The 22107-nt window shown below is 38.5% G+C and overlaps 3 protein-coding genes and 2 non-coding genes across 5 annotated transcripts; 1 reads left to right on the top strand and 4 right to left on the bottom strand.

The window, feature by feature from the left end:
• Positions 1-249: 249 nt before the first annotated feature.
• Positions 250-3791, top strand: s1pr5a (sphingosine-1-phosphate receptor 5a). Its single transcript, XM_062438691.1, has 2 exons — positions 250-327; positions 1081-3791. Exon 2 carries the CDS (start codon positions 1372-1374, stop codon positions 2575-2577), a length of 1206 nt encoding a protein of 401 aa, XP_062294675.1. The 5' UTR covers positions 250-327; positions 1081-1371; the 3' UTR covers positions 2578-3791.
• A 2276-nt stretch (positions 3792-6067) lies between these two features.
• Positions 6068-8509, bottom strand: spc24 (SPC24 component of NDC80 kinetochore complex). Its single transcript, XM_062439440.1, has 5 exons — positions 8332-8509; positions 7858-8002; positions 7226-7330; positions 6502-6578; positions 6068-6285 (listed from the first exon to the last, which is right to left on the bottom strand). Exons 1-5 carry the CDS (start codon positions 8495-8497, stop codon positions 6179-6181), a joined length of 600 nt encoding a protein of 199 aa, XP_062295424.1. The 5' UTR covers positions 8498-8509; the 3' UTR covers positions 6068-6178.
• Positions 8510-9794: 1285 nt separating this feature from the next.
• kri1 (KRI1 homolog) lies at positions 9795-18099 on the bottom strand. The gene is made up of 18 exons (XM_062438432.1): positions 17929-18099; positions 17727-17803; positions 17305-17407; positions 17124-17223; positions 15975-16032; positions 15838-15887; positions 15647-15758; positions 15474-15551; positions 15260-15363; positions 14917-15145; positions 14645-14815; positions 13185-13260; positions 12537-12643; positions 12263-12425; positions 11997-12127; positions 11086-11150; positions 10893-10988; positions 9795-10788 (listed from the first exon to the last, which is right to left on the bottom strand). The coding sequence occupies exons 1-18, from the start codon at positions 18011-18013 to the stop codon at positions 10323-10325; spliced, it is 2271 nt and encodes a 756-aa protein (XP_062294416.1). The 5' UTR covers positions 18014-18099; the 3' UTR covers positions 9795-10322.
• Positions 11263-11359, bottom strand: LOC134000314 (Z30 small nucleolar RNA). The gene has a single exon (XR_009927415.1). It is a non-coding gene; the product is annotated as a Z30 small nucleolar RNA (small nucleolar RNA).
• LOC134000315 (Z30 small nucleolar RNA) lies at positions 11415-11511 on the bottom strand. Its single transcript, XR_009927416.1, has one exon. It is a non-coding gene; the product is annotated as a Z30 small nucleolar RNA (small nucleolar RNA).
• Positions 18100-22107: the final 4008 nt, after the last annotated feature.

Below are 22107 nucleotides of genomic sequence, written 5' to 3' on the forward strand. Positions count from 1 at the left end.
CTGAGGGCAAACTGATGAGATGAACATCTCTCACTTTCTTCTCCTCTTTTGCATTGCCAAACAGAAACACCTAATCTGGCATGGAGCTGCAATTCTTCCTGCAGGGGAAAAGAAAAACCCCCAGAGGTCAGGAGGGGAGGGAGGAAAATCGTTGAAGGGCAAAAACATTGTAGACCAACCCACTACACGTTGAGTCCTGCCCTGCTCCTGCTCCTACACACACATGTTGCTGTGGTGCGCGCTGATCGACAGAGCCTCTCCTCCTGCGGCCGTGGGATAAATTCTACTGCTACTGAAGTTTTACTGGATATTTCAAAGTTTTAACAGGTGCGTGAAAACATGTTTTAAAAGTTTTTTTTCCCCCGTGTTGGGACGATAACATGCCTACAGGAGCGTAACGTTCTCCCGTGCCGCTCAGGAAGACGGTTACACTGACTTTTAGTGGTAATTTTGAACTCTTGTAGTATTGTATGGATAGTTTGGGGTAGTTTTGACCATAAAACAAGATTTTAAAAACTGTCTTTTAATGTAGCTAAATCAATAAAACAATGAGCTCTGGCTAATTATTTGTAAGGATTAGATTTGGTGGTTAAATAAACGCGTATTTACGCACAGCTTCCATGCGTATTTACGCATTGATGATACATGAATTTTTCTAATCTATTAGTCAGTTTTCTAGTTGTTGTGTCTCGTACGTTTAATGCTGCGGATGAAGTGCCGGTTTAAATCTTGACTGGCAGAAAAACACCGCTACTAATATTAGTGGATTAAGAAAAAGCGGTCAACAAAAGGGTTAACTTTAATCTAGACATTTGAAGTTTTTGTCTCTCATTTTTACTCCCATTGAAGAAAAACTTTAGAAAGTTTTGCTGAAAGTCGTAATTTTTTGTATTGACGGGTTTCCCCCTCATTATTTATTATTAGTCCTAATGATATGATCGCTAATTATCTGTAATTATCCATGAATTCTGGGCATACGAGAGTCTCTAAATGTATGTAATAGTCTATTTCCTGACTTAAATTACCTTGTTTATTTTTTGTCATTAATACTAACTTTTCTTTACCTCTTGTTTCATGCAGGCTGGCTCTCGTCGCCTCCTAGTGTGCAGCCCGGGGATTGAATATATTTGATTTTTTTTTTAAGGAAAGTTCTGAAACCACAGGAAATCCTATTTGATAGCATCAAAGGGAAGACTTTTTCCCCTGCATACTAGAGCTTTCAACTTCTGTCTTTTCACGTCATCAATTCCAAACAAAGAAGAGAGAATGCACAACCGGAAGACTTTATGACACCTTATCTGTGGATCTAAGTTAAAAAAGTATCAGAAAAGTTGAAGATAAGACAGTTTCTTCCTCTGGGAAATACATAAAATGGCAACAGAAACGTTCCATGCTGCCCATGCTGGTCTTGATCCATCTGTAATTCCAATGTCCCCCTCAACAGGAAGCCTGATTGGGATGTTTCATGAGTACCAGAGCAATGCGGTCATCATTGAGCACTACAACTTCACAGGCAAGCTGAAGGAGAACAAGTACAAGGAAGGGCTCAAACCAGAGGCCATAGCTTTTCTGCTGGTCTGCCTGCTGATTGTTTTAGAAAATGCTGTGGTGCTTCTGGCTATTTGGAAGAACAAAAAATTCCATCTGCCCATGTACTATTTATTGGGCAACTTGACTCTTTCTGACCTGCTGGCAGGTTTCACCTACATGGTAAACATCATAACATCCGGGGCCAACACATTAAACATGACCCCTGTGCTGTGGTTCCTGAGGGAGGGGGGTGTGTTTATCATGCTGGCTGCCTCGGTCATCAGTTTGCTGGCCATCGCCATTGAGCGCCATGTTACCATGGTGAGGATGAAACCGTACCAGGGGGACAAACAAGGGCGGATGTTTGCTCTGATCGGAGCGAGTTGGGTGTTGTCTGTGTTCCTGGGTGTCCTGCCTGTCCTGGGCTGGAACTGTATGGGACGGCTGGACCAGTGCTCCACAGTCCTGCCACTCTACGCTAAGAGTTATATCCTCTTCTGCATTAGCATCTTCAGTGCCATCCTCATGTCCATCGTGGTGTTGTATGTCCGCATATTCCGCATTGTCAAGTCTAACACTCAGCGCCTTGGTGCAAGTCCTCACCGAAAAGGTATTTCCCGCAAGTCCCAGAAGTACATGGCCCTGCTAAAGACAGTCACCATAGTCTTGGGGGTCTTCATTGCATGTTGGCTACCCCTCTTCATCCTCCTGCTACTGGACTTCTGCTGTAAAGCCAAAAAGTGTGAAGTGCTCTTTAAGGCAGACTACTTCTTGGGCATCGCTATGTTCAACTCCCTTCTTAACCCTATCATCTACACCCTGACCAGCAAGGACATGAGGAGGGCCATCCTCAGGCTGCTCTGCAGACCCTGCCTTCTGACAAAAGATGGACACATGAAGAAGATTGGGGTACCCTTCCTGGAGTGCAGCACCAGTAAGACTGATGCAGCCTCTCACAGACTGGAGGGACTGGAGACAACAGTATCCTCCGGAAACTTTACACCATCTACTATTAAAGCCATCTACCCCAGGATGTCTAAAACATGATAAAGGGGCCTGCTTTGACTTTGCACTGAAAGCATGTATTCAGACTAAGAATTGGACCACTGAGACATTGAGTACTCTTCTCTCTAAACTGAGTCGCACATGTGCTTTAGTCAAGCAAACATGTAAGACAGGAGTGAAGTTTTGTGTTGCACTCAGCCACGGTTTTGGTATTAATCCTCATGAACACAATAAGCTCGATGTATGTGATAGGTCTCCAAAGTAGCAGAAAGACCTTTTTGGTGAATTATAACCTATTTCAATTGTCTGTTCATATTTTCTGTAACAATTTATGACAAACAGAAATGTCCCAGCCTTAATAGTTTCCTGCGAAAAACTAGCATTACATTTGAAAAAAGGCATTTTTGCCTCGACAAAGCCAGTATCTGTCAGAGAGATTTTCCTTCCGGACAAATTCAACTGCATTATTTCAATGTTTGCTTTTGCACATAAGGTGAAATCAAAGAATTCAACTGTGTACAGATGTTTCACATAAATGCAGCCAATTATGCTGTACGTCTGATAGACTGGGGCTAAAGCCAGAGCATGAGATTTATCCTTATCTCCTCTCCCTCCTGTGGAGCATATAATGATACGTTGTTACAAACGTGGAGCATCCACACCCAGACTCTGCCGCCAAAACCATATAATTTCTGCCATCTGAGTTTTGGTCAACAGCCACATTGGGTAGAGGTCCCCTCGGCCAAGATCAGAGGCTCAGGGGCCTGGAGACGCTCTGAAGACGTCATATAGAGGGTTGTGCTTGTTGGTTTGCAGCTTTGGAGGTCCTTTCATCATATGTAGCAGCAGATGATGAATAACTAAAAGCAGTAAAGCTGACAGTGGAGGTTTGAGTTTAATTGACTGGAATATCGCTGTGATACACTAAAGCATGTAGACAAAAACAAGAGACTTAAGAACTTTTTTTGTTGGAGAAAGTCCATCTTAAGACCATGAAATGATACATTTCTTGTGAAAGACTGCAGATATAATCTTGTCGCATATGAAAGGAATTTGTCAGAGCCTGCACAACAAAGTGTGTGGGCTTCTGTGGGGAATTTCATTGTGGTAACATTGAAATAATAACTGACTTTTTAATCCTGTACATAAATGTAAAGAGAAAATAAATCTATTTACGGATTTGTAGTACACCTTGTAAATATATATATAGCCTATTCTCCTCACTTAAGTTATGTCAGTTTTATATGTGCACTGAATAAACATGTGAATGATGTTTACATTGAGATTTGTATATTCTTTTCTTACAAGAATGGGTTGCCAAATCAGTCAGAAAACTATTGAATTTCTCAGTTTCATATCGCTCACAGATCGACATCCTTCCTGTCTTATTGCTTGAACGTATGTTTATATATATATATCACCAATGTGATGATAGGCAGGCACACATATAATACGCAGTATGATGAACTACAGAACACATGTTGAGAAGAAAATTTAAATGATGTCATATACTCCACATATTGAGACAAAACAATTAATATGTCTAAATGGCTGTGTTCGAAATCAGTCCCTTATTTAGTCATTCACTACTCCCTATATTATAGACACTAAAGTTTACTAGTTTATTCATTAGTGAGCAGCAAATCAAGACTTCGGAAATTCATTTTGTGTCATCACCATCAGCTGTAGTCACGTGACGGTACTTTCACATCTTTAAAATGTGGAGCATTGCATTGAGGGATTATTAGCAGAAAGTAGTGTACATGCCACAGACACTACCTTTTTTTTTTTTGTTCCATTGTGGAATATTTGAGGGCTCTATATAGTGAAGATATTTACACACTCAAATAAAATGGTGGAGGTTAAATGTAGAGCACTATACAGTAAATAGGGAGTGATTTTGGATGTTGACTTGAAACAAAGTGCTTTGCAAATATTTGGTTCAATATTAGAAAATAATAATCCCCCCCCAAATGCATACACACATTCAGGCTGACTAATGATATACTGAATGAAATACAACACTGACACAAACTAAGCCTTATCTTACGGTATAGTATAAATTACTATATTAATATAAATTACTATATTAATACCAAATTAAACTTTAATAGTGAATCTAGTGTGAGTGTTACTGTATTTTGTTTATCATCAGCACAAACTGAAATTTAAATACGAGAAAAATAAAGACACAAAGATTTCTAACTAACAGAATCCCACCTCCGCTTAAACCACCTGTTAACCACTCAATATGACGTAAAGTATAGACAAAGCTGCAGGAGCGAGATGGTGTATTGTTCATTCTGTTTACCGTAAGAAAACCACACGCTGGTGCTGGTGGTTCTTGCAAATGATGCTAGAAGTGAGCAGGAGCCTTCTCTGCGCTGTTTGCCCACTCTTAACCACAGACATGCTGCAGTGGTACGCAATGACAAACTCCTTTTCACAGAATGAGGAAGTTTCACTTCTGGCTATTCTGGGTCGAATATGTATGAGCAATAATATGAAAGGCATGTCATGCAGTGCAAAAAAGCTGTGTGGGCATTATAAACATCATCTGAATAGAAGTTTCAGTATCTTGTTCCTATTAGCGATATATCCAGCCACTTTTTTGCGCATTCATCATTGTCATGCTGTGTTAGGTACATTAACACTTGAGTACTTTATACTCCTACTCCACTAAATTTATCTGACTTATTTTATATATTTATTTATTCTCAGCTAATAAAATGTATTATTTTAGATTAACTACCAAACAGTATAGTTAAAATGAACGGCATCTGAACTAGATGTAACATTAAATTGCTGCTTACATGTTAATTCATCAATATAATAATTATAACTTAACACAGAGGAGTCTGCTGCACAGTGGGTACCTTTACTACTAAGTATAAGTATTAACTTTCACTTACAACTAATATTTTGAGTATTATTGAATTGTCATATTGCTACTTTTACTTTACATAAAAGATCAAAGTACTTGTTCCACCACTGATCAGGCCTTGTGTTCCCTTTTAACAAATTAGAGAGATAAGTTTTATTGTTTGATAAGGTGCAGTTTCATTTTCAGATGATTGGTACAACCTGATTTCTAAAGACATCAATAACAATAATGGCACAACAAAACTAAGTGTTATTAACCTGTAATCAACAGCATACCTTACTAAAGATTAAAATGTCCTCAAACTTATCTGCATACGTGAGCCTCCTCACATAGGCATATGTGAGCCTAATCTCGCTACAAACCTCTTCTAAAACTTTCAACCACATCCCACCCTCTTCCTCAGTGAAAGGAGTTTTTTCAGTTGTCTAAAGATGACTTGTTTGTCATAACAAGAATTTTTAGAAATCCATAAAAGGAGTTTGTCTCAGTAATTTCTTAACAGTCTGTGCCGTCTTAACAAAACGTAACACACCTCTAAAGTGACACCTAGTGGACAAAACACCCAACTCAGCATTGTCTGATAATAAAAATGTTCTGATGAATATTACTGAAATACATTAGAGAATTACCACCAAACTAAATGGTCATATATTTAATTTATTAAACAATATAAATGTATAGAACAAAAGAAAACATTAAAAAGACAGACAAACAGACAGAAATCGTGGACACCACACTTCTGACACCACCACCCTTCATCTACCATTTAGGACTGACATAGTCCCACAACTGGTCGCTGATGTCACATCGAGACTGCATGGAGGTGTTAATGTTGATGGGAGTGGCCAAGTCTGCACCATAATGGACTGCAAGAGAAGAAAACCAACACTGACAAACTGAGGACATAATAACACACACACACACACACACACACACACACACACACACACACACACACACACACACACACACACACACACACACACACACACACACACACACACACACACACACACACACACACACACAAAACTGTACCACCACCCCCCACCCACCCATTACAACAGAAAACAAAACTGTACCTCCTTTCAAGATGTTGGGCTCTGTATCATACTCCCACTTGATCTTGGTTATCAGGTAGAACACCTGAGCAACATATCTGTTTAAGAAAAATTAAAAAAATATATAAAAATCAGAAACACACAAACTACTTAGAACACAGCTGTCATCACAGGATGACCAAATGCAAATGATCCCATTACAGCCTGATAGATATATCAGTCAGCCAATATTATCAGGTGATATTGGCCTTAAAATAAAACAATTTTAAAAAGTTATACAGGCAGCATTCTATGTATATTTTTTATCCTTTTTCTGAATTCAAGCTTAATATATACATACATATGGTTTTTGTTCTGTTTTTAAAAAATTCATAGTTATTTCTAATGACTAAATTCCCAGTGATGTTTACTAATGTCATTTTATACAATAAAGTTTATTATTAAACTGTAAAATGTCATACCTCCATTACATATCTTTATCACAAGTGTTTGATAATGACATTTGAGGGATCAAACACAAAATTGTGCGTTGTGTGCAGTGTCCATGTTATATACAGTAACATTCACTCCAATCTCCCAGCAGACAAAATCATAAAGAACTTATTTTTCTGAATGTAACTAATACAATCAATAGAAGGGGAAAAAGGTGTGGTCTTTTTTGAGGGGTCAACACATTTAAGTGATGAATAAAGGTAGCAGCAGCCATGATTGAAGACCTTTCGATTACTTAATATGGGAGACTCACACTGCTGAAGGGATGATCTCTGTGGTGTCTTCATCCACCTCGTTCTGAAGAGTCTCAAGCTCGTGGTCACTGTTTCTCAGATTCTCCAATTCTCTCTGCAGAAACCTGGAGGAAGGTTAAAGACGCTAACAAAGAAAAGATTTGCTGAAGATCATGTCAATAGTTTTGATGAATATCTCAGGAATTCTATGGCTAAAATCACACTGGCAAAATATTTTGCACAAATTCAGTCATTTTTGTGATCAAAACTGCAGGACTTCTTTCTGGCATGTTAATCGTTTGTTTAAAGTGTATAATAATCTGGATTAACTGATTATTTGTTTTGTCAATAAAATGGCAGAAAAAAAGTGAAAAATGCTTGTTAAAATTCCCCAGAGTCAAAGGTGATGTCTTTAAATGTCTTACTTTTGTCTGAACAACAGTCCAAAACACACAGATAACAATTCACTATAATGACTGACTGAGCTGAAACAAGCAAATGTTGGCATACTTCCTTAAAAAAACAACTCAAACAACAATTCAGTAATGAAAATAGTTTCAGATTAATTTACTGCTGATCGACCATTTAATTCATAGTTGCAGCTCTAAAACATAGTCCTCACACCATCCAAAAACAGACATATAAAAGATACTGTAATTCTGAGTCAGTGATCTGGCTCTTGGCTATGCACTGTCTCAGCTGCTCCTCCAGACTGTCAAGCTCCTTCTCCCTTTCCTTCTTCTCCTCCTCCATGTCCATCAGCCTCTGGCCCGCACTCTCCTCAATCTGTGCCACATCTGGGATCGAAGGGCAAAGATAGAAATGACAAAATGGTAAGTGACTGGAAGTACACTGAGGATGAATTTAAGAGTGACTTGGCGAATGTCTGAAATACTGTAATTTAGAAAAGAATGATGGACGCATACTGACAGTAATCACAAAGCAACATTAGAAGAAAAGTCTACTGTTGCTAAAAACTTTGGGTGTGTTAATGGGTGTCTGCTGGTCAAGTGTAGCATAAGATCATAATTCATCCATCTTAATTATAAAAGACAACTGGTAATATAAACCCAATTCATTTTCATGTGTAAATAAACAACAAATCATTAAATGCGTGCATGCTTGCCTTTTAATATCTGCGTCACAATTGTTTTGGTTTGTATGTGTTGATCAAAAAGGGTCTGGTGTTCATCTATCACTTGTTTCAGTTGGTCAGGTTGGCTGCTGTTGATGTACTCCACCAACGCCTCCCCCATCTCCTTCAAGTCTTGAAATTTATGTCCTTGAGCCATTGTAGTGACACCGGCTGCTAGAAAACACAGGAGAGATCAAACTGAAAATACTATAGGTATCACATTATTATCATCAACAACAATAAACCGCCAAACTGTGTCCTTGTTCAGAAGTAGAGGAACATTTTAGATTGACTCCTTCAATAGAAGTGTCTATATTCTTACAATATGACATAAAAGTCAGTGTAATACTTCATAACAAGTAAAGCTCCTGCAGTTTATTCACAATGTTACTAAACTACAAAATTACTCAAGCAGCCAAGTGTTCCTTATAGTATGAACTCAAGTAATATCCTATCAATAAAAAAGTGCCTTTAGCTTCAGATAAAGGCAGCCGAGCAAAGAGTGAAGGACCATAATGAAGAGGAACACAAATGTTGATAAAATACCTAACAGTTACTCAAAACAGAACTTGACTAACTTATTTCAGTACCGTGTTAAATGCACATTACTTTCAAACTCCGAACTTATCGCTAAATACTACATTTGACTGTCAAAGCAACAAAGTAACAAACAAATTGGCTGAAACGTAAGACACCGTCGCTGTTTTGTTTACGACTTATATGTGCAGTGTAAATGTTAGCTTTGTCGGCTACACTATGATACAACTGATACTGACACACAACACGAGTGACAGGTAATATTATCGACTCGTTATACAACTAGTATGAGCAATGTTTATTAAAGGAATAAGCTATTAAGCTAAAAGTCGAGTACAAGTATGCATACCGTTGTTCTTCTGTGATTCAAATATCCACCCAATGCGCGCCTCTTCCTTCTTCTTCTGTGGTCTTTGGCGGATTTCGACCACAATCACGGTTTACTGCCACCTAGTGTCCAGTAATGAGCAATTACATAGCGACGGTTCATGTGCCAAACTCAATAAACACCAAATAATAAAAAATAGGTTTTTTGTTGCATTTCTCTTATTTGTCTCCGTTCATTTGGTTTTCAATCCACATTCAATATTTATGTTATGACATACACTTGTATGGTAGGGTAAGATCAGGGAAACACCCACAAAAAATATTGTGTATTTAATGACAAAATACAAGATGGTTTCATTCCAGTATGTAGTTGGGAATCTAACTAAATTAACTTTTGGGGTGCTGTGTTTATCATGAAATAATGGACAGTTCAGCAGGTACATAAGAGGAGCTCCAAATGTGAAGTGTCAGTGATCACAGACTTCAATCTAGCCCACCACATTTAAGTATGTAATCTCTAGTTTATTGCTTTCATCCACTTGGTTCAAACCAGGTAGTATACAATTTGATTCAAACAGGTCTTTAAAAAAAAAAGGAAAAAAAAAAGTGGTCCCATATTATACTTTACTTATATAATATATCAACATAGGTCTGAGGTCCACAAAACATGTCTTTGAAGTTACTCACTGTCTCATCAGTCTATATAAAGACACATGATAGCATATGAGGATTACAACTAGGAAATACTCAAGAGGAAGAGCAACATTTTAACACATCAAGCATGTCTTTACTTCAAAAATAAACCTTGGTGGAAAAGCCATCATTAACAGACATCAAATTTTAACAGGATGTTTATTACAGTTTGAAGTCTACATATATGCAATATGAAGCAAGAGAAACTGGTTTGATTTCTGATTAGACAAATTGGCTAATTGTATACTAAACAGTATATTTGTAGGCACTTTAGTTTTTAATCATAGCTTGTTTATCAAAAAAAGTCAATGATGTCAAAACAGTGGAAAAAATATTTCCATAAATTTCAAATTCTTAGACCATGTGAAAAAAGTCCAATTTAAAAAAAATGAATTGTTCTGTGGACAGTTATCTCTTAGCCATTATCACTCCTTGTTTTTCTGTTTCTCTTTCTTCTCCTGTGCTTTTCGTTTCTGCCTGCCAAGCTGTCTGAAGAACAGTCTCTTGGGGTTCAGACCGTAGGCCTTCAGTCTCTGTCTACTGAACTCCCGGCCGCCTATTTTCACCCCTGATGTCGGGCGCACACCTGAAGGCTTGTGCTTCTTCTTGGACCATTTTGGCCTTTCAGTCCTGATTTTCACCACAGCTTTATCTGCTGCTTCTTCAGCAGGAACCATCATCTGGGGTTCCTCTTCTGGTTTCATCTTCTTGGGGATCAGAATCTCTTCCTCCTCTTCTACACCGTCCCCAGCCTCTCTAAGAGCTTGAGCAATGGTCTCATCTGTAGAATCACCGTCTTCTGCTCCTCTGCCTTGCTTCTCAGCGTTCTTGATATGATCTCTTCGCTTCTTGCCCACTTTGTTCTTAGCCTCCTCCACCTCTTCAAGGTCCCTGGAAAAAAACGTTCAGATAAACATTTGTTACATTTCCTGCAGACAAGGCAGATTTATCATCAGGGGGGAATGTCCAACTTGTATGTGCACTGTTAAACTTACTCTGAATATACAGAGGACAGGATCTCTTTCTTTTTATGTTCATTCTGTGCCTTGATTATATAGTTCTTCAAATCACACATCTCTTCCTTATCAGACCTAAAAGAACAAAAAAAAAAAAAAATGTTATACAAGTGTGGCAAATGACCTGTAAGAAACAGTAGTCTTGACACTTAAACATGGACAGAGTCAGTACCTGAACATGCATGTCTTCTTCAGAGAGCACCATCTGTTCAGTTCCTTGTCATCAGCTTTTAAAATCTAAAAGAAAGAACCAGAATATCTCATTAGTTCAAATCAATTATTCAAGTCAATCATGACCAGTTTGTTTCATCTACCTTAAATATTGGACACTTTTTTTTTGCTGTGTGGTCTGCTCAGAGAGAAGATTAAGTTGAGATCATTCCCTGGTCAGAGCTCTCCCCGGAGGGAAGCAATACCAGATCATTTCTCGAGGCTCATCACTGCAGCGTTAACAATCATACAGTCAGCCTACATAATAATTCATTCTTCTGTTTTAAGCAACTGCTCAGAGAGAAGATTAAGTTGAGATCATTCCCTGGTCAGAGCTCTCCCCGGAGGGAAGCAATACCAGATCATTTCTCGAGGCTCATCACTGCAGCGTTAACAATCATACAGTCAGCCTACATAATAATTCATTCTTCTGTTTTGAGCAACTGACTGTTCACTAAACCATTCCCCCCTAGCAGTGATTGTCTAACCACAGCTTAGCATTTCTTCACATGTTCAGGCCAGAGTGCTTGAGGCTGTACTTCTCTACAGCTTTAGCTTCAGTCTTTCACAAATGTAGCCATCAATTGTGTACGAGACTTTTTAAAAAGTCCTTTTAAAGTGAGTCAGCGTGAAACATTAAAAAAAGGTCGAGAGAGCCTTTCCAACCAACTCGTGGAACTACAGGTGATAACGTCTGCTTTTTGTCTACCTCTCTATGGAATCAGCCATTCTTGTTTCAAAAATTATTAAAATTTGGAGTGGTAATTCGTCCCCTGCTGTCACTATAAATTGCATGCACCGAACAAGAACAGAAAGCATGAGGTTAAGTGAACAGTCAGTTATTCAGAGTTGGTGAACGTGTTGTTTTCTCACCTCCTCAGTGGACAGGCCGAAGTCGTTGGACAGGACCTGCCTGTAGCGAAACCTGCAGGGAAGGTCGTCAATGACATCCTCATAGTCCAGTTTATAGTACTCATCCAGGTACTGCTCAAAGCTTTTCTCCTCTGAAACACAGACATTAGTTAGACAAATGTATAATTAATATCAAACTACACTTCTGCCCTATCTGCCACACAATCTACTGAGTTTTGGAGGACCCAGACTAGTTATGTGTCAATAGGAGGTTTAGGGTCACTTACGAGGATCGAACACAGGCTTGTTTTTGGTGATGACCTCTGCAAAGTGAGACTTCTTTTTCCTTTTGCCCATTTGTGGCATATCCTCTTTCTTCATCATCTTCCTCTCCTTTTTCTTCTTCTTCTTGGAGACAGTTTGCTGGTTGGGGTCATAGTCTGCATCCATCTATTTCAACAGGATGACCTCTGGTGAGTTTCTCTTTACAAGATCATCAACAAAAGAAGCTGCCTACCTGTTCTCCATACAGGTGGTAATCATAAAGACGAGTGGACTCACTATGAAGTCTGCGTCTTCGCAGTGGGGGTCGTCTCCATCATACTCTTCTTCCTCTTTACTGTGGTCCTCTTGTTCCTCTCCTGTCCATGTGTCCCAGTTCCAGTGCTCTATTGTCCACACAAGAAAACATGGATTACATCTTCAGATAGCAGGATACATTAATCACACTTTCCCAGCTACAACTCGACTGTAGAGTTGCAATGATTAAGCGATTGGTTGCTAACTACTGAATTAATCACCACCCATTTTAATAATTAAGTAATTGTTTTGAGTCATTTAGAACATTTTCTGGCTCCAGCTCCTCAAATTTTAATATTTTCTGGTTCCTATGACAGTTAACAAAATATCTTTGGGTTGTGGACAAAATAGGACATTTTAAAAAACTTTGGGCTTTTGGAAACAGTAATGGACATTTTTCCCCCCATGTTCTGATATTTTATTGACCAAACAACTATCAATTAATCGAGAAGTGACAGGTGAATTGATAATGAAAAAATTGTAGATGCGGTCCTACATGATTCTTTGCAAACTTCAATTCTAAAATCTTAAACCAAATGATTTAAGGCAATGGGATTACTACTGCTTTCAAATAACTGTGCAAAGTTCAACACTCCTGCATCAGCTAATGTCAAGTAAATACAGGCTTACCTTCAAGTTCTTCATCATCGTCAAACTGAGGCTTTTCTCCTTCATCCTCACCATAATATTCATCTCCAAAGAATTTCTGCAAATATAAAAAAAAAAAACAAATGTTGCTGATGAGTTACAATCTACCAAGAAACCAAAAGTTTGAGGGTGCTCTCTTGGTTAAGCACTGTCGTAGTAACGTTCTGAAACCACACATGCATGGTTTTAACTGAACCTCTCAATTGAGAACAGCTGTACCGGAGCATCTGCTAAGTATGAGTACTAAGTAGCCAAACGCAGTGCACCTGTGTGAGCCGCGAGTGTGTTTAATCAACCAACTTCAGCTGTCAGAAGAGTGCTATGGGTAAAAGTTCCACCAAAAGCGTCTCTGTCAAACAACAGGGAAATTGGTTTAACTGAGGAACAAATCAGACACCAAACTAAACTAACAACTAACAAATCAGACACCTTCTTATTGTGAGGAAACGTCGTTAACCCAAAAAACCAGGCTTGCACTATCTTGAGAAGTCTAATTAGCAAAACACAGCACACCTGTGTGAGCTAGCAATTGACAGCCCTCCTGCAGGTAACAGAAAAGTTTGCCAAGCCCCACCCCCCTAGTTACTGTTGCTATTAGCAGCAACTCCTAATTGAGTTGTATTTATAATACAATGACAATACAGGCTTTCTGTTTCATTCTATGCCTGTCAAGCTTTCCATTCTCACATAGTATGAGTGTGTCTCATAAATCAGAAGACTGTGCAGAAAACCAAAACTTTTCCTCGCCTGATGTGCCTTGTTTTGTTTACTGAGCTATTGTGGAATTCACATGGTATTGGAATAATTGGAAAAAATTAGTTCCTGACTGGGAAAATTCTTATGAATGCCCTCACAATATGCTGAAATTTAAATCATATAAACAGAAACATGGCAGATGGCAACAAACTTTTTACCAATTCATGTATTGCATATAAATTGTTTTGCTCACATGTAAATTGTAGTTTGGTATTAAGTTGTAACCGTTAGTTGCTGAACACAAAAGTGAATTATTTCCATGAACCCTGATAACAAGGCAGGTAAAAGCAACAGGCTTTTTAATGGTTTTAGGGAATGTTCTGGTGCAGGGAAAGTCTGAGACTCTTTTTTGTAGAGTCTGTCTTGTTTCCACATTACGACTTACAAGCTCAAAAAAACGAATACATAGAAGTCGGAAGAACATATCCCAACTTGGGAAATGGGAACATCTGAGGAGCGTGAAAATGCAGCATTCAACAGGAGAATCACTGTTTGGAGGGGGTTTGGCAAACAGTTGGCTGCCCAAAAAGTATGCATCATAGCTCTTATATTGTTCACTGTAAGTGGCAAGAGTAGTTGAACATATGTGCACACACAGGGATTAAATAAAGGAAGAATCTAAAGTTTGAAAAAAAACCTATGTTTCTTGTATATATCCAGATCTTTGTAGGAGAGTGTGAACCAACCTGCATGAGCTGGTCGTGGTGTTTTGGATCAAAGTCTCCATCCAGGTCAGCCTGACTGAAGGCGAGCTCCTTGTTACCGGTCAGCTCCTGAAGCTTCTTCAGCTTCTCCATAATTTCGTTTCTCTTCAGGTTCTTGAGCTGCTTCAGCTGCTCCCGTTTCTGCTCTTTCTCCTGAAAGAGTTACAGCGAAGACAAGAGAGAGACATTGGTTTATATTAGCTAATGAATAAAGGAATATTGTGATTAATCGCTAAGAAGCAGGGATCACACACCTTGTCCTTCCTCTCTTTTATGTCCTCCCTTTTGCGTTTTCTGCGCTCGTCTTTGGAGCGCACAGAGGTGGCGATGTTGCGGGGGTAGGTCTTGATCTTCTGAGCGTCGGGCTCTTCGAAGCGGAAGTTGTAGCTTCTCTCAAAGTCGTCCTGCCTCTCCAAGAAACTCTCCCCTTCCTCCTCAGAATCCTCCACGTCATCCTGCACCACCTCGTCGTAGGTGGGGATCCTTAACGCATCGGGAACATGAATCATTGTAGGAGAATCTGAATACTTTGTTTTCTTCGTTCACAGCTCATTATGAAGACAAATATAGTCATCACACAGACAGATAACAACGTACCGTTCATCGTTCTCCTCTATGTAGCCTTTGTTTAGGACGTAGTCTCTAAGGAAACGCTCACTGACATCCAACTGAGGGTCGTTCCAGTAGTCCCGTAGGTACTTCTGTCTCAACACAAACCACTCTCATTACTAAGCAAGTTAAACTCAAACCTAAAATCAACACTCTCTCCAAATCCACTTCAATTATTTCCACATCTATTAAACACACTCACCATGTCCTTCACCTCCTCGGGACCCTCGACGTCAGGCTGACCTTTCAGCCAATCCACATAATCGTCCTCTTCTTTATCCTACAAACAGATACAGCCGCAGAGACGTTAATTCAAATCGGTGATGTATTCGTACAAAATCAGGATCACTTTGCCGCATGTTTGTCGATTCCGACCTTCTCTTCCTGTGTTTTCGTCCTCCTGGTCAGCAGCTGGGACACTCCTGCTCCCTCACTGCCTTCATCATTCTCATTGTCGTCATCACTTTCATGGATGAACTTACGGAAGCTGAAAAAGAGGGTTGGAGTTTTCTTAAATATTCTTAAAGAAATTCTGCTGGGTAAAATTATGATTGTTGGAGGTTTACCTTTCTTTCAGCTCCTTCTGCTCCTGAATGTAGCTAGGAGAGGCGGCTCTCTTTAAAAAACAAAAACAAAAACCAGTCACAATTAAATAAACTGCCACATTTCAGAGTTAAAAAGCCTATTTGGTAGCACGGCCTACCTCCATTCTCTTGATGGCCTCCTCTTCATCTTCGCTGTCTTCATCGTCTTCATATTTACTGTGAAATATAAATAGAAGTATTCATCGGGTGTGTCAGAATCACACAAACAGCTTAGGACCAAGTGATTTAATAAGCTTTCTATCCTTACTTTCAGCAAGGGTAGGAGCTGCTGTTTTTGGTTGTGAAAGACCCAAATCATCAAGGCTACATTTTCCCTGAGCTTATTATTTTTTAATAGGCTCAATGCGTCCCTGCTTGAATGCCATCTCCTAATTAATTCATCACATAGACCTATAAACCATCATCAGCAGTGATGTCGCAGAATGTAATAAATGATTAGTTTAAAGCTATCATATAGAAAGAGACTTTACAAGTTTAGTCACAATTAAGGATAAAAAAGAATATTACTGGTGAAATGATGCCTCCTGTGTAAAAGAGAAGAATGATAAAAGTTTATAAATGTGCCTTTGATTGGTATGTTACAGACTGATGTGTAGAAACATGAATCACACAATCAGTGCAGCTGGTTCAGCCTAAACAAACAATGATTTAGAGTCTCTCACTTGTTTTTCTATCTTCAACTCCTCCAACTCCACCTTTACATACTGTGTAATTAACAGCCGACTCAAAAAAAAAAGAAGTGTAACACTCTCACTGCACATTCTGTGTTTATAGATATCAGTTTATGTGTGAGAAATGGCATATGCAAGGTTTTTGTGTGTAAAGTCAAAGTTAAGAAGGCCGATCAGATGCTTTACCTCCTTAGTTACAGAGACGGCATCAAAACTCTGAGGATTTCAGGCCTAACTTTATAATATGAAACAATAGGCCCGTCATGATAACTACTTTTAATGGATGATATAGTGTCTCAGAAATAATCCTGATGAATGAAATTGTTATTTGACGATCATTTGTGAGTTATTTATCTTTAATTCCATATAAGCGGGGTCAAAAAAATGATGATGGTCATGTCCATGTATAATACAATGAGTCCATATATAGACATGATGATGTTGTTAATTAGGTTATTGTACGATAAGTCGATAATTATTGTGACAGGCCTATGAAACAGACAGATTTGGCCCACACAATCCTGATTGCGGTGCAGTCAAATTCTGAGAATAATCACACATCAGTAGCTGACTCACCCTTCCTTTTCCAGTATGACTTTACGCTCATAATCCTTCAGATACATGGGCTTTACTGCTGTCTTAGAGGTCGAAGGCTTCTCCTCACCAGTGGATGCATCTGAAACAGAGAGATTTGTTTGTTATTTTTTTTAAAGATGTCCATGAGGCTGTGCAAGACTTAACGGAACTTATTAATCACCTTCTGAGTAGAACTTTGCATCTGGTTGATAGATCTTTGGGTCTTTCTTCTTAAGCAGGGACAATGTTCTGTAGAAATCTCTTTCGACTTCAGGGTCCAGCTCCTGTAAGGGAAATTAAAGTTCATGTTATTTAATGACAGTGTGATGTGCTGAGTGTGTAAAGCAGTGGTTCTCAAAGTGGGGTCCAGCAGTACCCCAGCCAAAAGGGGAATCATTATTTTCACTATAGCTCCACAAATAAGCAACACTGTGACAGCATGTATGACTAATATGATCATGGCTTTCATTATCAGATGGGGGAACCTGGTACAAAATCTGACCAAATGGGGGTCAGTGATTTGATTTGTGTAAGTTTAGGGGTCTTTAAAGTGAAAAAGTTTGAGAAGCACAGGTGTGAAGAGAAGAAGTCAGAGATGTTCACCACTTCACTGTCATCAGAGCTGGACTCAGACGACTCTGATTCACTGTCATCAGCTCGGTCTCCATACCGGTCCTTCACTGCACCGCAACACAGTACACACAATTATATTACACAAATAACACAACGTCAATCTCGCTATACTTCCCCACGTTGTGTTGTTAGCCGGATGTTTTAGCCACTATTAGCTAGCAGTCACACTTACGTCTCTGCAGCTCTTCTTTCTGTCGGTATTTCTCATATTTCTGCGCGAACCGAGAGTTTATTTTCAATTCCGACTTGCCGGACATGTTTTCGCTGGAAGATATCTCTTTGTGTTATAGTTAAAATGACACATTAACCGATAGAAGTCATCCCAGCTGCTACACAAGCATGTTAAAACCTGAACCACGTGGTTTCCGGTGCACGCGTTCCACAACACGGCCTGTAGGGGGCGCACACACACCAACTGTAATGTGAGCCTCTAGATATTTTTTAGACAGAGACAACTCTAAGATATGACTTGATATCTTTATTTATGTGAAAAGTTCTTCATTTACGAACGTACCCAAGCTTTTTAACTCTTTTTATAATTAAAAGGAGCTCACTTCTTAACTCTCTCTCATAGAAACAGTGTGAAAAAAGCAATGTGGTCTTAAAACATTATAGAAATATATTTGAAGAAAACCCAGAACCAACTAATTGCCTAAATAGTAGTAGTAGATAAAGGCTACTTGTTTTGTACCTGGCATGGTATTATGTACATGTAGTTTTGTAAAATAAATAAGGGATGTAATAATTATAATTGTTCATAATATTTCTCTCTATACCTGTTTTATTCATTTGCCAACATTTAATAAATAAACAAATCTTGCGTCCTATTTCACATTTAAATCTGGAATATGTTTATTAGTGGTATGTTTTTAGATATTCAAATATATATTATTGTAACAGAAATGGTCAAATACATAAGATAGTCCCTTATTAGTCATACGGTGGGGGAATTTACATTATTGGAGCAGCGGGGTGGATAGTAAAATAGAAGAGTGTCAATACAATAGAATAAAGAACAATAAATAATAAGCAAGTACAAAAGTAATAAAAACAATAGTAGTAAAAAATATAGTGAAATAATAGTTACATTATGTAGAAGAGTAATATTGGAAACACAGATGTCAGCTCACAAAAGAGAGAAGCACATCTGTTTGAAGAAACAGACTTATCACAGAAACATGGAAGAATACAGATTAAAACATTCCTAGTGTATTCAAAAATGTTTTACTATCAGTTAAGTTGCTCATGACCGTCCTCCTGCACTTGCCCTTCACATGTTGAACATTTACAGTATAACACCAGCCCGACACAGATAGTGTAGTAGTAGATAGTAAAACTCTCTCTCAGTGATAATGACTGACAGTAAATGTGTGACTAACACTCCACAAAAGATAAATATTGTGACTGATAAAGCAGAACATGTCATCTCACAGTATGTTTGCCCTTCTGATGATTATTGGAGAGGATGTTCAGTCATGGGCAGACCTGAAGGGGTGAGGCTGTGTGACGTATGAGGCAAAACAATATGAGGCCATGTCCGATCCGATCGCAAACACACCACACAGGACAAATCAAAATGTTGATTTACTTGATGTACTATCAAATGTATTAACCTACTCTAAAAGGCCATCATGATCTGATTTGTGACGCATGCATACAGACACTGTAGATCATGAAAAGAAACAGCCACAGCAGTAAAAAGTTTTATTTTCTAATCTAATAATTCTCCCTTCTGGTTTTCTGAAGTCAAAGGCTCAAATTTCGAAACTTGGAAATAGAAACAAAGTAAAAAGATGTGTTGTAATAGTGTCCAAAATGAATCTGATCTGATCTGATCTGATCTGATCTGATCTGATCTGATCTGATCTGATCTGAACTGACTGACTCGACTCAGATATCATGACAGCAACAATATTTGAGAAAGAAGTCAAAAACATCCCCTGACGCAGAACTTATACATCTAACAAGGTAAACACAAAGATTTGACCCCATTCATGGAAATCACTATGGTTTACACTGAGTATTGATCATCCACATATGGCTCTGAGTGAATGGCATAGGGTGCAAAACATGATGGTGAGTCTAAACACACAGATCTGTCCCATAAACTCTGTACTCTCCCTCTAAGTCACTGCTGTGGAAAACATAAAGGTTTTTTTTAATGTAAAAAATCCCACACAAGTGGCAGAAAACGTGTGTAAATACTTTAAATCCATTCAAGAATACATTAGTATGTTCATCTATAGTTAGAATAAGCAATTGATAATAGACAATTTTCAAGGCAGAGATTTTGACCTTTCAAAGCAGGAATAACACAGGTGTAAATACTAACATTAATAATTGCTCTATTCCATTAAGTAAGCCATGTGACTGAGTGAGCATGTGATGTAAAACAGTAATACCTGAGCATGTACCTATCTGCATACCTGTAACAAGCTCACCTATATGGAATGCATTCTCTTTGTAAAGTTTATTTAGGATTTTTATTTTACATCCCAATATGTCTTGCCCTTTTATTTCACTCTTATCAATGTTTTTTTTTTTTGTTCCTTCAGTTGGATGTTTGAGCTCCGCTATGCAGCATGATGTATGTGCATAGTTTGACACTAGAAGGCTGTTTTCACATCCATCTGCTGAAAGAAGAAAGTTTCTTTGAGCATATTGAACATCCAATTTTAAGGGGTGTGCCTAGTAAATAAATAAAAAATATCTCTATGGATGCAGCCAAGATATTCATGCATGCTATGGTCCTCTCCACACGTGTGTTACGTGTGGAAGAATCCATGTAGAAATCTTAAAAATTCTGGATAAGAAGACAAAGTAATGTAATTGCAGCAAGTTACTGAAGAAATACACACTGAGCTTTGAGAATTTTAGTTTATGAATACATTTTGGCTTGTTTTATATTTTTTTGCTTGCCATTCCATGTTTCACTCCTCTTACTTCCTGTCTGATAAATGTCTTACAGCATTTTAAAAGAAATCAATAAAACAAGGGGGTGTTCTGCAGGGACAAAGAGGAGATACCTCCTCATGTATCAAATATCATGACTATAGGAAACTGTTGTTTGTTGACCAGTCCCAAACTGGTCTGGTCCCTCTCCAACAAAACAAAGTCTGGGCAAAGGTCAGTGATGCATGGACTGGACTGGATATCAGCTGAAATGTATTGTAAGATGATCAGAAATGTCATCACAGTAAATACTAAATGTGTATGTTTGTATAATGTTATATATATTTAATGAATGTGTAAAATGATATAACACAAATACATACATGCATAGTTAACTATAAATGTGTAATTGTCTCTGAATCAAGTTGAGTCATATGCTTGAAAAAGTAAACAAGTTGCTGCAGTCAGTGGGAACAGTCTTTCCTAAACTGGATATTACTTAAGTTTTGTTTTAAAGTCAGAAACATGTGTTTTATGTAAAAAAAAACACTAAATTTCCTCAGCAGTGTCTGTTCCAGTCATCCGTGGAAGTAACTGGAATGATCCAGCCAGCTGCACATGACCTTTTGTGGTTAGATTAATGATTGATGATGTCAAGGGATCAGATAAAAACCTTTCTTTGAAAAGCAGAGATTTTCTGCCAGCATAAACAAATTGTACTGCAGGATGGGGCGTCTCGAGAGCTGTTTTTCCTGTGTTTGGTATTGTTCGTAAGGAAATCAGAGACACATCAGGAAAGGTTGATGCTGATTCATTACTCATCATGTAGATCATTACATTTTCTACCAGAGGGACAACTAAAAGTCAGCTTGTTTTCTTATCTGTATGTTTACCCACATGTCTATAGATGTATCACTCTATCTTTACCCTAATTTGGGTTATCAGGGTGACGCTTTCCGCTCCTCCCCAGCCTTGAACTTCACACGTGACACGCCTGTTGGTGGGTTTGACCACATATCGGCAGGGTCCCAGAGCTGCTCGTTTCCCCCCTCCTCCTATCTGATAGCTGTTGTGTTGTTGTTGCTCTTAAAGCTTCGGATCAATTCATTGACTGAAAAAAACACATGTATCATTATCATTATCTTTTTCCCTGTCAAGACAACAACTTATTACTTATTGTTTTTGCGTAATAGACACCATGAATAAACACATTATAAGCTGTGTCTGGAGTCATGGAAACCTCTGTGTCCCTGCTCCTGCTTTTACAAATACAAATCAGATCAATATACAAAACTGTTGGCCTATATTTCCACATGATGAGGGGGGCTTTTTAATGTGTTTTGAACCCTCACCCTCACCCCAGCCTTACTGCCACCACCACAAGAAGTAAACCCTGGGGAAACACTGCAGGCTTTCACACACACTGTGTTGTTGTTTCTCCAACTTGTGGTCCCAAACT

Source organism: Scomber scombrus, chromosome 18 (assembly GCF_963691925.1).
Source record: "Scomber scombrus chromosome 18, fScoSco1.1, whole genome shotgun sequence".
NCBI lineage: Eukaryota > Metazoa > Chordata > Actinopteri > Scombriformes > Scombridae > Scomber > Scomber scombrus.